General features: G+C 38.7%; 1 protein-coding gene across 3 annotated transcripts in view; it reads right to left on the bottom strand.

Moving 5' to 3' along the window:
- The window catches only part of ADGRD1 (adhesion G protein-coupled receptor D1), a 160614-nt gene that overhangs the window by 140932 nt on the left and 6038 nt on the right, over nt 1-13644 (bottom strand). For 2 of the 3 annotated variants that reach the window (XM_075110128.1, XM_075110130.1), the window contains exons 3-7: nt 12556-12639; nt 9104-9199; nt 6109-6231; nt 1757-1936; nt 312-566 (exon numbers count right to left, since the gene is read on the bottom strand). In XM_075110128.1, coding sequence (XP_074966229.1) covers nt 312-566; nt 1757-1936; nt 6109-6231; nt 9104-9199; nt 12556-12639 — 738 coding nt within the window. The remainder of the gene's footprint in view (nt 1-311; nt 567-1756; nt 1937-6108; nt 6232-9103; nt 9200-12555; nt 12640-13644) is intronic. The other variant, XM_075110129.1, reaches the window with a different exon arrangement.

Genomic DNA, 13644 nt, shown 5'->3' with positions numbered 1-13644 from the left:
AATCCTGCTCTGCCTCAAGTCTAATTATTGCTCCTCTTCTCCTGATCCTAGGGGACATAACAATGGCTGGATACTTCAGGTCTTGGTAATTTTTTGTGACATTTTTAAAAGGAGCTAGAACACAGGATAAAAAGGCTGCACATCCAAAGACAACTGGGCGTTTCAGTGACATTCATACCTGACTTCTTCTGCCTCTAAAAATTATGTTCAGTAGCTGAAAGACGTAAAATGAACACAAATCCTACACAGCAAACATTTTGAAGTCAGCATGTTTACAGAAGATTAATTTTGACAACAGTGCATATACTCACCAATAGCAGCTGTAAAGTACTGCTCAATTTCATTGGGGGTGAGTGCCCTTTCCCATATAATGAATTCATCAAATGCCCCATTCACATAGCGCTTGGTTTGGTCCCGCTCTGTCCCAGTCAGTAGATTTGCACTGGGGTCTCCATAATCATAGAAAACTTTCCCATCTGGATCAGTTGTGTTCAGAGTTCCATTGACGTAGACTTTCAGTCCTTCTCTTGATTTCCAAGTAAAGAGAATATGAGTCCAATAAGGACCTGCAAAACATTAAAAGTCACAGCAAAATCCATGAATCAATTCCATTTAGAGTCTTTCCTGTTCAGAAAGTTTTGCTGACTTGTGCGATGCTATAGAGCTGTATAGGAAGTGCTGAGAGTGAATTATGGAATGCTGATGTCATGTATATTAATCTTTATACCCACGGGGAAGCCCACACTTTGGCAGAATGCCTGTTAGCTTTTGTCTGAACTCTTACTTGGGCTCACTGCAGTTTCATAAATTACACTTGCTAAGTATTATTGGCCAAGATTTGAAGTCTTTTCAATACTGCCTCGAACTCATAAAGACTGTAAGAACCGGAGAACAAGCAGACGGACTAATTAAAAGTTGCCACCACTTTTTTGTTGTATCTGAGAGGCTGAAAACATAATATTAATTTTCACTTGAACTGGGAAATCCACAAATGTGTGAATTATTCTTACATTTAGCAGCTTTTCTCTTAGAATAAGACTTCTAAACAGATTTATCAAGCTTTATAAAACTCCGCTACTATGAGGTGAGAAAGTCCTATTTCAGCAATGTACAAGTAGTCAAATTAAGGCAAGAAAAGATTTAGTAACTGTCATTGGCATTTCTAGAAGGCCTAAATTTGTTCCAGTCGCTAGGTAATACCGCTCCCCAGCAACACACAGTTTAGACAGAAGCAGTAAGATATGTGATATACCAAAATGTTTATTAATACTATGCCACGGCATACAAAACTTGACACTCAACAGATAACAAAATGACCAAAGCCCTAAACACCCAGTTAGATAGTTACCAAACGAAGTCTTAATTTAGGAGGCAGCAGAGGACAGCGCACGTATCCAGTTTTAGAATATACTGAGAAATGTCAGGGATTAACCTGCATTCTTCGCTCATGTTTCGCCTAAGCGCTCATTAATCTATAGATGTCAATAAGAATTCCACTTCAGAAACAACTGCAAGTTGGGTCTGAGGGCTGTTACTGAACAGCAACTATTCTATAATACAATATCACTGTTTTTTTCAGTTCATACTTAATGCCTCTCTCCCCCCATCAAGAGAATTCTTGAGCACAGAGCTCTGTAGCTATTTTTATATATCCACTTCTCTTTCCTGAAGTTGTGCTCTTACCACCACATCTCTCTACAAAATTAAAGTAAAATATAAAAAGATATTAATAATTTTAAAAAATTATAAACTTTACCTGGTGGACTAAAGCTTGCTTTCCACTTCATCATTGCATTCCCGCGGGTGTAAAATTCCACTGAGCCCTCACCTTCGTTTGAGCAGATTTTGAAACCACTGGAAATTACTTGTCCACCAGAGGCAGGGAGAAACTTAGCCTGCTGGTCTTGAGTCTTCCAGAAAAAGGAAAATGTTACTCCTGGTGAAAGCAAGTGAGAGGAGATTTTAATGAAAAAAAAAACAAGCAATAAAAAATTTCCAGTACTGTAGAATACAGAGAGTGGGAATGCCTTTGAGGACAGATCATCTGCTAGCATAAACAAGGACAGCATTTTTAAAATCAACAATGCTCTAAGAGTTTAAACCAGATAAACATCTCTTTCTTGGCTTCGCATCACATATGCATACCCAGGACATAGTAGTAGTCATTGCTTCCCGAGTCGCTTCTATCAGTTAAAACTAAAGTTCTTTGACCACTGGAGTTGTTTTTTTTCCTTATAGATTTATGCTTCCATTCCCTTTACCTTATCTCTCCAGCCTCCTTCCCCTTCTCACCTTCCTGTGATGATCCCCTTTATCCTCCTGTGACCTTCACTTGTTTCAAAACACAAGTTGCTCTCATATCTCCACATCCTCCACCAGCATCCACATCTTATTTTGATGTTCACCAAATGCCAGCACAGCCATAAATTTGACTGCTTCCAAGCTACTGATGCGCTAACTGGCTGCCAACGTGCCCATGCTTATTGAGTAGCATCCATTGCTAATGACACTTTCATTTTTCTAAGCCTGTTATTACCTCTGTTTTCACACTTCAGTGCTCCAATAATTCAGCAATTATTATTAGCAAGGAACCAACGTAAAAGAAAGGGATAGCAACATATGCAGAGCCTCAGTCAAAATTCTGAGGTCTCCACCTACACAAAAATCAGAGAGTTGTTCCCAAAAAGCAAGTGCAATCCTGCAAGTGGATATGTGATTAACTTTGTCCACAAATAATCCTGTTTAACTCACAGTAAATTTTACTATTATGCTCTAAAACTGAAGAGCTCTTCAGATTGCACATTACTGAAGAAATATGGTTTCTGTAAGATGGCTTGTTTCTTTAATAAAGGTTACCTCAAAAGGCTTGATTGAAACACAAGAGCAAATCAAACCTCCCTCACACTTCAGAAGTTCATAGTGGCTCTGCTGTAGAGGTTCTGCGGTCAAATGCAATTACAAAGAAAATGGCTCGACTAAACAGCTCCTAAAAATGTTCATCTCAGAATTTATAGTACAAAGTGCTGACAATAAAATCTGAGTTCAGAGCAGGTTGATAAAAAGTTTATGAAGTACAGAAGTGGTTTTGCCACAAAGAACCAGAATGAATTAAGTTGGCAATGACCCCGAAGATCACTTCATCTAAAGGGCCTGCTCAAAGCAAGGCCAATTTCAGAGCTAGATCTGGTTGCTCAGAGCTCAGTGGAGATTTTAATATCACCATGGATGCAGGTTGCACAGCCTTTCTGTGCAAACCGTCCTGATGCTTGGCCACCCATGTTGCAAAGAAGCTATTTTTTCTTAGCTCTAATCAGCATTTCCTGTGCTGCAATGAGCCTGCATTGCCTGTCCCATTTCCATTGTGCATCTCCAAGATTGTTTAGCTCCATCTGCTGCTATAACCACCCATGAGGTACCTGAAGACAGCCCTTAGCATTCCCTTTCCTCAATGGTGTAAGGAAAGCCTTGGCCTCCCCTCCCATGTCATATTGTCCAGCCCCCTACGTCATCTGCTGGAGGCACTCTGGCTTGCCAGCCTCTCCATTGTATCAGGGGACAAAAATGGGACATGGTACTTCAGATACACTCTCATGAACACTGAACAGAGGGGAATAATCATTTCCCTTAACCTACTGACTACGCTTTTTTGACACCTAGTCAAAATAGCTGTCTGGGTGATTTTATAGTTCGCAGTTCTGCAGGCCACCCAGGCAGTATGAACTTTGCCAATTTGCTACCAGATAGCCCAGCACAAGTTAATGAAGCCCTCAAACTATTGTGTACATTTCTTGTTAAATCCATAGGGTGGGTTTTTTTATATATATGTTTTGTAATTTTATGATTAAAGATGGAAAAGCCTCAGACAGCTCACTATAGTCATCAGAAATATTCCCCCCACTACCCTCTGGAACATAATCTTTTTATATTTCACATATTCTTTTTGTCACATTAACTTAGCAGAGAAGTTAAAAATCATATTACTGTAATAAATAATTTAACTATGTAGTATCTTCCTAAGTGACCTTTCTGTTTATCGTCATGACAGGACCCATCAATTTACATGATCTACACACCATTCCCTAAATGCTTTACACATGATAAAATAACCACCATGGAAATACTAATCAATTATCGTTGGCCTCCTAGAAATCAATCAGCTGGTTTCCCCCACCTTCAACTGTCTATGCTCTTGGACTACCCTGTTGCCATCGTTGGATCACCCTGTAGCCACAGGAACGCTGTGGCTCTAAATCCTCCTCACGTGCACTTTGGTTCATGAAATGCCAAAAAAACCAAAGGTGGAAAATAAACACACAGCTTTATGAAATGCGACATTGCGCATAGGGCTGCTTTTTTAATTTTTTATTTTCAGCTCCACATATATTGACTAAGTCTAACTTTTCCTACTGTGTTCAAACTAAAGATATTAAGAGAACATTCTCCTGCATCTTTCACAAATGTTTCTTTTGACTAAAAATGCCACTTTAATGAGCCCCAAACTGCTCACAAATCCATTAGTTAGAAATTACTTGAGAAAGAAGGCAGGCGGGGGATGAATGTTTCAACATTTTAAAAACAAGAATCTTTTTTTTTCTCAGGTTAAAATAACAGTTCTGAAAAGTTATTACACTTAGAAGGAAAAATATTGGGATTTTTGTTTCATAGGTTGTAATATTTCATCTGAAAAGATCCCAAGATCTTTCAGAAAGCCTTCCCTGCTCAGGTGTGCTTAACACCGTTTCACACAAAGGCAACAAACAAACATCAAGGGGTGTTTAAGCAACAGTACGCTTAAATAAAATTACATCTTATCATTGCCACAGGTTTTATTTCATTCAGAGAAAAACACAGACACTCTCTTTAGATAAAGGGGTGTTGGTTTTTTACTTTTTTTTTTTTTATCTGCTACAGTGATTTAGTATTTATTGTTTATAGGATTTCTTCTCTTCACATTTTATCTGCTGAACATTTCCGTGCTTTATGTTTTTAATGCTCTTGTTTGTGAGATACTGGCAGTGCTCTGGTACTATACAAATAATTTATTCTGATTATTATGTTATACTATAGATGTAGAAATAATATGACTTACTGATGATTTTTATTTCCCAGTGGTATGAAAAAAATATTAAAAGATACAGCATGCATCAGAAAATATGCCTACAGGAGGCTGCGGTATTACTTTTTCCAATACTCTCATGTAATAGTTGTGTACCATCTGCTCTGCGAGTTTCTCCTACTTTCTTAAAAAGTTAATAAAGGGCTCTTGCTACAGCAGCTAAAAAAAAATAAATCCTATTTCAAGTAACATTACCAGTTTGAAGAATGGCCTAAATCAATAAAAGCAAGAGACTTCAATGGTAACAATGCTTCTTAAGCTTACGGAGTGCTGGAGTTCACGTACAGAAGGCCACCATATTTCCACTGATCCTTCCATTCCTACTCAATCTTAAATCTCTAGTGACTGTTTTACCCTAGTGACCAGTTGTACGTTTGGTTTGGCAGTCACATACAGTTTTAATCATCTTCTGTAATCAACATATTGTCAAATCTGTGCCCGCCTAGTACACCTGTCATTTTGTGACCCTGGCCCAAGAAGAAAGGGAAGTGAAATATAATTAAGCGATTAAGCACCTACAAGGACAAATGGATTCCAAGACACCAGGAGACTTAAAAATTTTATTATCTCCGAAGATAAATCTAAAAAAAAACCCCAAACCATTCCTGCTAAGAGGCCACACTGAAAAAAAGTCTCCTGAACTTGAGACCTGTAAGACAACTGCTTTGTCATCTTGCAGTTCATGTAGGAATTAATCTTGGTGCCGCAGGAAACATTTTGGGCACTGTAAGCTTATTTCTGGTTTTGTTTGGATTAATTATACTGTAGATCATTGATCTGAGTAGTTGGTAATTACTTCTAATTCAAATTGCAGTTAGAAAAGCCTAAATTTTTTTTTTTAAAAAAATTGAGCTTCGCTGAAAAGTCAATAAAGAATAGTGTCAAGCTAGAATTTTAGAGAGTTCATTCCAACGAGGAAACAAACAGTGATTACTGAATTACATAATTTGACAGCAAAAGAAAAGCAAATAGTAATTAATGAATTTACTAACCTTCAGGTCCACAAACTTCTGGATTACTAATGCAGGAATTTTGATAGCTTCCACTGAAGAGAAAGGTAACTCCTTTCTTTTCAGTGACGTAAATACCTTTGTTCACCATTCCTTCTACAATATCTAAAGGAAAAGCAATATACAGTTTAATATTTATGTAAATCACAAATTCCTGGAAACATGATTTTAACAGACTCATACACCTCATATGTCTATCTTGTCCCAACTATAGGTTTGCTTTTGGTTTTTTGTTGAGCTTTTTGTTGTTGTTGGGGGTTTTTTTTGTTTGTTTGGGGTTTGTTTGGTTGGTTTTTGGTTTGGTTTGGTTTTTTTAGCATGGTGGGGGTTTGTTGGTGGCTTGTTTGTTTCTAAAGAACCATACAGAATCCTCTTTCATTTCAAGCTTGTAAAAATTATATCTGTAACTCAGATTCTTGATTCACTAAGACTGCTTGACAAAACACATACACCAAAAAATTATTATTTCAAAGTAATCTGAATAAACCTTATCCTTTCCAGAGTGAGGAATACTGGCCACATCACAGAGGTGTTTCTGTGTTACTGTTAGGCTGAGTTAGTGAAGAAACTCTTTAATCAATCAAAGCTGTAACAGAATTGGGTTTTTCATTTTTTGAAAGGGAAATTTTGTGATCAAAAGCCACTTTTCATTTTTAAAAAAATCGATTAAATATACTTGACAAGCTATATTTAGAAAGTAGAAATATATATCCTTTTCAGATATCCTTTGGTATGGCCTCATTGCCATTTGGAAAGGCTATTTCTTTTTCTAACATGGATAAGGACTAATCATCTTGTGATTTGATTGTGATTTTCTTTTGTTCCCTCCAAAAGAAAAGCACCATTGATTCATCTCCTACTAGCTGAAGCACATGAGCCTCCTTAAAGCTGAAAAACCATGATGCTTGTTTACAATAGGAAACCTCACTAAGGTCTGAGAGTCCAGCTGACAGATGATGATGGGAAGTTAATCTCATTTTTATCTTGGTACAAATAGGGACTAATTTTAGCAGTGAAGACAACAGGAAATCACAACTAACAATTCCACTCTGTTAAGAAGCCTGCACGCCACAGAACACAGAGTAGTCTGTCACCTATTTCTGAGCAGGCAGCATGTAATTGTTCGGTTTGGAATTTCACGTTAACGCTACTGTTTGCAATAGCATTTCTGCAAGGATTGTGAATATTCAGGACCTTGGTTTTAAGACTCTTCCCTATAATTTCTTCTGAAAAAGACAGTGTTAAGAGAAGAGTTGCTCCAAGGGAAACACCAGCGATGAGAACACAGCCTCTTCCTGCTCTGAGGTGCAGAAATTGCCAGCTAGGTGCTACCTGGTACTTGAAAATCTAACTAGATTGTAAGGGACAGGGGGAAGGCACACAAATGGTCTGAAACACGTGAAGAGTGGGACATAAAAGACTTATCTCTGTATTTACCACTGTGCACCCACCTGACTTAACAGAAGCCTTTTGCACAGCAGAGCGCGGGGCAAATCATGCCAAGGCTGCGCAGTCAGTGCTAGGGACAGACGCTGCGCCTGGAGCAACAATCACAGCTACTGTTCTCACCGCTTCAGGATGGTGCACCCCTTCATGCCTTGGGGACATGAGCAAAAGGGCATCTCGCTTTCAAACCGCAGACAACTATGAGGCACGAGGACCACAGTCACAGGAGCCCTCAGTGAACGTATGTCCAAACATTTTCTTAGTTCCTGCCAAACCTCCAAACAAATATAACAGTTTTCGGGTACCTTCCCCTCCCTTCAAGGAAGAAGTCATCAGGTTTTGTCTCTGACAGATAAAACCTGGTTTCTTTTAAAAATGTGAGTGTGTATTATGGAGTGAAGCAAACATTTCTAAGTTCTTCTCGAGTAACTTGAATTCTAAATTAAGCTAGCCAGAAGAAATCCCGTAAGGTAATGCATTTCTGTTTCCATAGCATTTCCTTTGCCATTGATGTCACTCTTTTTAATGTTCATATTGAATATATCCTATTATGTGAGAACTATGCAAATGGTCTATAAAGCAGATAAGTGAGGACTGAATGGAATTAGGGTCATTTGAAGTTCATTATTAATAGAGTTCACATTTGCCAGCATACTTTTACTGCTGGAGTAGAAAAATAGCGGGTTTAGTATTTTGGTACAAACCTCCTAGTGTCTGAGCAGTCCCAGACAGTTCTACCATTTTCATCCTCCTCCTTGGGTCAGATTTGCTAACAGCTAAAGGTGAGTTAATACCTAATTGTAAAGGGGACAAGAGGTCATATTTCAATTGCATCTTCACAGCTATAAATCCTAGTGACTTCAATTAAATTACTTTAAGCTTATTCTGGTGTAGATGTAACTAGTTTCCAATCTGTCAGGTTTCTGCCTGGAGAGTTGCCATTTTCTCTTCTTCCTTTTATCTCCTGATGTGTTTGTGTAAAAAAAAAAAAGCCCAAAACATTAAAGGGACATATCTCTGCAGATTTTTGCCCCTTTTCTTTTTTTTTTTTTTAATGTGTTAATCAAAGATGTCATGATTGACAAGACCTTTCAGGTTTTGCAGATTTGCTTGCATTTGTCTTTCCTACTGCGTCCTTTAAAAATTACTATGAAATGGTGAAAGACTGATGGCTTCTTTTCCCTTTTAACCTTGACAGAAAAGAAAAATTTCAACCTATTTGTTCATATGTGTTCCTCTGAAATGTCATCTCTGTTTCTTTTAAGCTTAATACAAATATTTTAGGGTTTGGAGGACCGCTGGGACCCATCGTTCCACAGGCTGCTTAGCACAGGGATGCTTCTCCTGGTAGTCCAGACTAATTCAGGTAACATTGCAGGAGTGCTTTTTCAGTAACATATGCCAGTGTAAGCATAAATAGACCTTTACCACATGACCACTTGCAACAAAACTCAGTGTTAGCTTTGAATCCAATGTTACAAGAACCATCCAAGCTCGACAAATGCAGAACAAAAAATATGTAGATCCTCACCTACAGTTGCAGAGAAGTTAGAGTAGGCAGAGTCATTGGTATATACAAAGGTAGAGTTATGGGAAGGAAGCACAGTGAAGTTGTGGATTCTTAGAGCTGGGTGGAACAACAAAAGAAAATAAGCAAATGAGCAAAACAATGAATAAACAAATCAGTAACGAATTGACCAGTTCATATCTCTCAACATAGCACAAATCACAGACGTTAGTCAGCAGCCTTAACAATTACCATGCAACAACATCTCCCAAGGACTTGTATGCGTGGCAGCGTTGCATTCTTTACACAAGTTATGTAAATACTGTAAGCATCTCTGAAACAATTTTTTTTTTCCCTTTATTTACAGTAACTGAGGAGAAAAAACTATAACAAACACAACTGCAGTTAAAGGGCTCTGAAATTTAATCGTGCTGGAAAGGAAGTCAGCAATTATAACAAAAATCATTCTACAGGTGCAAAAGCTATGGGCAATTCAAGTCTCGTGTCCAGCTCTGGGCTCGCCAGTACGAGACACACACGGGCATTCTGCAACAAGTCAGGAGAAGGGCTACAAAGATGATTAAGGGACGGGAACATCTGACACATGAGGAGAGGCTGAGAATGCTGGGACTGCTCAGCCTGGAGACGAGAGGATCTGGGATCTTATCAATGTGTATAAACACCCAACAGGAGGTGTAAAGATAGCGCCAGCCTCTCCTCAGTTATATCCAGTGAACAGATAAGAGGCAATGGGCTCAGATTAAAACTCAAGAAATTCCATCTAAACATAAGAAAAAAAAACCCAACCTTTTTGTATCTGACAATAAAATTTTATTCTCCAGGGTATTTTTTTCTTATTTTGATAATTTAACAGTATCTTGTGCACTGCAGTTATTTACCCTGAGCAGGCAAATAGAGCTTGATGGAAAAACCATGAAAGTAAACAGGGAGACATTGATTGGGATTTAGACCAACTGAGCTCACGGAAGGGAAAGGTAAATGCTTTTTAAAAAAAGAAAACCACCCACACATAAAAACCTCAAGAGAAAAATGCTTGGAAAACAAGGGGTCAGACAAAACCTGAACATGGGCACATCTTTTTTTATTTGCTATATGTTAGGTTGATTGTTTCCCTTCAATTGCTTCTACTGCTGAGATAACCAAAAAATTAATTTGCTGACACTCTCACAACACAAATGCATTGAGAGATATAAATCTGGCTTCACACACAATGACTTCAACAAATAAAATGGATTAACATGACAGACAGATTATGATGCTTCAAGGATTTAAGAGGAGAAACATGGAATGAAAATAATTGCATGATATGATGAGTGGAAAAACAAGAAAGACTCTAGCAATAAACAGAAGAGTTGTGTAATCAGAATGGTATCAAAAACAAGCAAATTGTCACCTGCATTAGATTACAGCAATAAAGATAACTTTTCTTGTATATCAAAGTCAAATACCAGATAGATACATAAAACTTCTGCTGGAGGCAGTTGAAATAATATCTGTGTATTATAACACACAATATAAGCGACTGAGAAGAATTTGAACTACCCACTCCAACATCAAGGGAAGGATTCAGCATTGTAAGAATTGCACTGCAGAGAAAAAGACTTTTGGCTACTGGCATCCTCAGCAAATAACAGCGAGACAAAGTCCTCCAAACTTTTTTCAGCAAAGTCATGCAGCTGGCTGATTTATAAAGTTATTTAACACAATGTCACAACGGGAGTCAAAGCAGATTGCTCCTGTGAGCCAGTCCAATTCCTGTAAGTGAAGGTCTGTGGGACCAGGAACTTTATACATTCTGCTTTATCTCTTCCAAGACACTACTGAAAAGATTGCTGAATTTTGCTGAAATAATGTAATTCAACATAATTTGAAAAACAATCTACCATCAGTTGTCATTTTCCCAAGAGCTATATTTTATATATCGCTTTCAAGCACTTTCAAAACAACATCTTTGTAACGTGAGTGCCAAAACAGTGCTAGATATGGAGTGCTTTACTCTTCTTGAAACTGCGTGAAGTCCAGTGTCAGAAAATCACTTTAACACAGTGTTAGAGACCTCATGGTAACTTTTTGTAAGAAAAACTATTATTCTATTGAAGTCAGTGGGAATGCTGCCATCAACCTCTAATGGGAGCAGAATATTGCCCAGATTTATTTCTGGTCAGTCAATTTCCTTCCTTTAAGAAATTTTGTGGAAAGATGGGTCAAAGTTTAAGCTTAAAATACTTGAACACCTCTGGAATAAAAGTTTTTAGATATTTATGGATCCTTTGCCCACTTAGGAACAGAGGTTGATATTGCCAATTTTGCGCGATAAATAGCAATAACTTTGCACTTTTGTAACATTTTTCACGTATGGTTGTAAAGGTCTCTAACTCCTGATTTAATCTTCTGCAGTGATCTTTCTGGGTAACGATACTGCAGTCACCAGTAGTAACGCAGCGGCTACCCCTTGGACTAGTACAAAACAATTCAGCTCAACTGCCAAGGCGGGCAGCCGGAGTGTGAGAAATACTGGGGGATATACATCAGCCCACCTTGGAATTGGCTAAAGTGTCAGAAGAGGAAGAAAAAACAGTTCATGTGAAAATTACTAAGGGACCTTTGAGTCTCAGAAGGAGGCAGAGCATAGTTGAAAATTTCATCTGAAAGGAATGGCCCTGCAAGCCCATGATGCTGCAATGGGATACAGTGGTTCAGTCAAAGCTCCATTAATTACATCACCTGCTCTTCCCCTGGAAGCACCCGTCACCCGTTTTGTTCCTGATGCGAAACATCAGGACCAGAGAACTGCTGAACCCAACCGGACCGCGTCTTAAATTCATTCCCTCTGGGATCCTGCAGCCCTGACAACTGACTCGTTCAAATCAGGGAGGGTTTTGCCTTACCAAACCTCTTGGTTTTGCCCGACTGGAAAAAAATGTTTAACTAATGCTGTAAATAGTGCTTTTAAGGACATATCCAAACACACATGATTAAGAATTATTCAGATAAGAGCTTGCGCTTATCTTTCTATAGATATTATGTGCAATTTTGAAAGGTGACTGAAGAATCTGGGTATTTAACTCCTTCCAAGAAGCAAGAAGAAGCAGGCATCTTTGCTGCGAGCTTAGCCAAGGACCTCAGTCACTGAGTGTATTAGTGCATGTTATGCATGAACCAAACCAACTAATAACGATATGATTTCAATGACTCTTTGGATCATAAACCTTTTCTCTTTATAACCTTAACAATGCATAGACAGCCCATAAAACGTCTGAGAATACTCTATAAAAATCAGTTCACAAATACAATATCATTTGGACATTGGAGCACTGCAAAAACATTAACTGAAAAAAAAATCTCAACTGCTGTGGTACAAAAGCTAACCCCTTTCACTGCTCCTGCTCCCTTTCCACTTACAGACTGCCACAAATACTTATGTTATTGCCATTGCCAACGAATCCTTTGTCTACCTCCATTTGTATCCCGAAACTCGTGAATTCCGTCCACATCTTCCAGTGGCCAGTAATGGGAAGCTGATGCAAGAACTTTGAACCCTTTCAAGAAACACAGATAAAAAGGTTATTCAAGTAAGGCCCAACAAGGAGTGTAGCAAGTCTCCACAGAAGAGAGCAATAAAGGAGTTCAATAGGTTAAGTAAAACAAGATATTTTACATAAATCAAGTACTATACATAATCAAGACCACGAATCAAAATAGCAGAGGAGATTAAAGCCATATATCTGACTGAACACTGAAGAAAACCTGCTTTTAAAACTCAACTGATTTCTATTCTAATTGCACTTAAAATGTGTAACAATCTCTAACTATATCTCTGCTAGCGTATCAGGGAGCATTCATTGCAGTAACGGTTGAGAAGTCATTGAAGAGTAATTTCAAGATTTTACTGAGACTTTAAACACACGGTGGCTAGTGCAAAGCACTGGGAAGGGAATGCAAGGGGGAAACATTTAGCATCTGTAGCACACTGCTCCTCCCGCCTCCTCCATAGGTAACTCAGCTCTCTGCAGTTCAAGGGAGTAGAAGGACATGCTAGAATGTTCCCCGGAATCTTATCCTCTTTCCAAAACCCACTGAAAAATCAGTGCAACACCTTCAGGTTATATTGATCAAAGCATTTTTTTTTTCACCTGTGGTCTCTATGGAGAGACACTAGTGAGACATAGTAAGGAGCAGCACTCAGTGGTGGAGGATCTGCAACGTGGATGAGAGTATAGGTGCCTGCATGGTTGTTACTGCAGATTCCAGCCTTCCTGATGCCTCCAGACAACTCACACCTTACAGTCGCATAGCAGAACTATACCCTTTAGCAGAAGGAGTTTGATATTCCTCAAGAGAAGGGGTTCCATAATATAAAGCAACGTATGGAAGAGGGTTTACTCCTCCCCACACAGCATTAGCTATTCCTTCAGAACCGCCTCCACTACACCAAGACCAGAACAACTCCTTGTGGCTGATGAGAATATTCTGTTTGCCTCAACGGCCCTCCTTAGCAACAGGTGGACAAGCTGACACAAGCAAAACATCTGCTGGTTTCCATT

This window comes from Phalacrocorax aristotelis, chromosome 15, assembly GCF_949628215.1.
Source record: "Phalacrocorax aristotelis chromosome 15, bGulAri2.1, whole genome shotgun sequence".
NCBI classification, from domain to species: Eukaryota; Metazoa; Chordata; class Aves; order Suliformes; family Phalacrocoracidae; genus Phalacrocorax; species Phalacrocorax aristotelis.
Note: the sequence above shows the minus strand (reverse complement) of the source record. Positions and strands in the feature narration are given on the sequence as shown.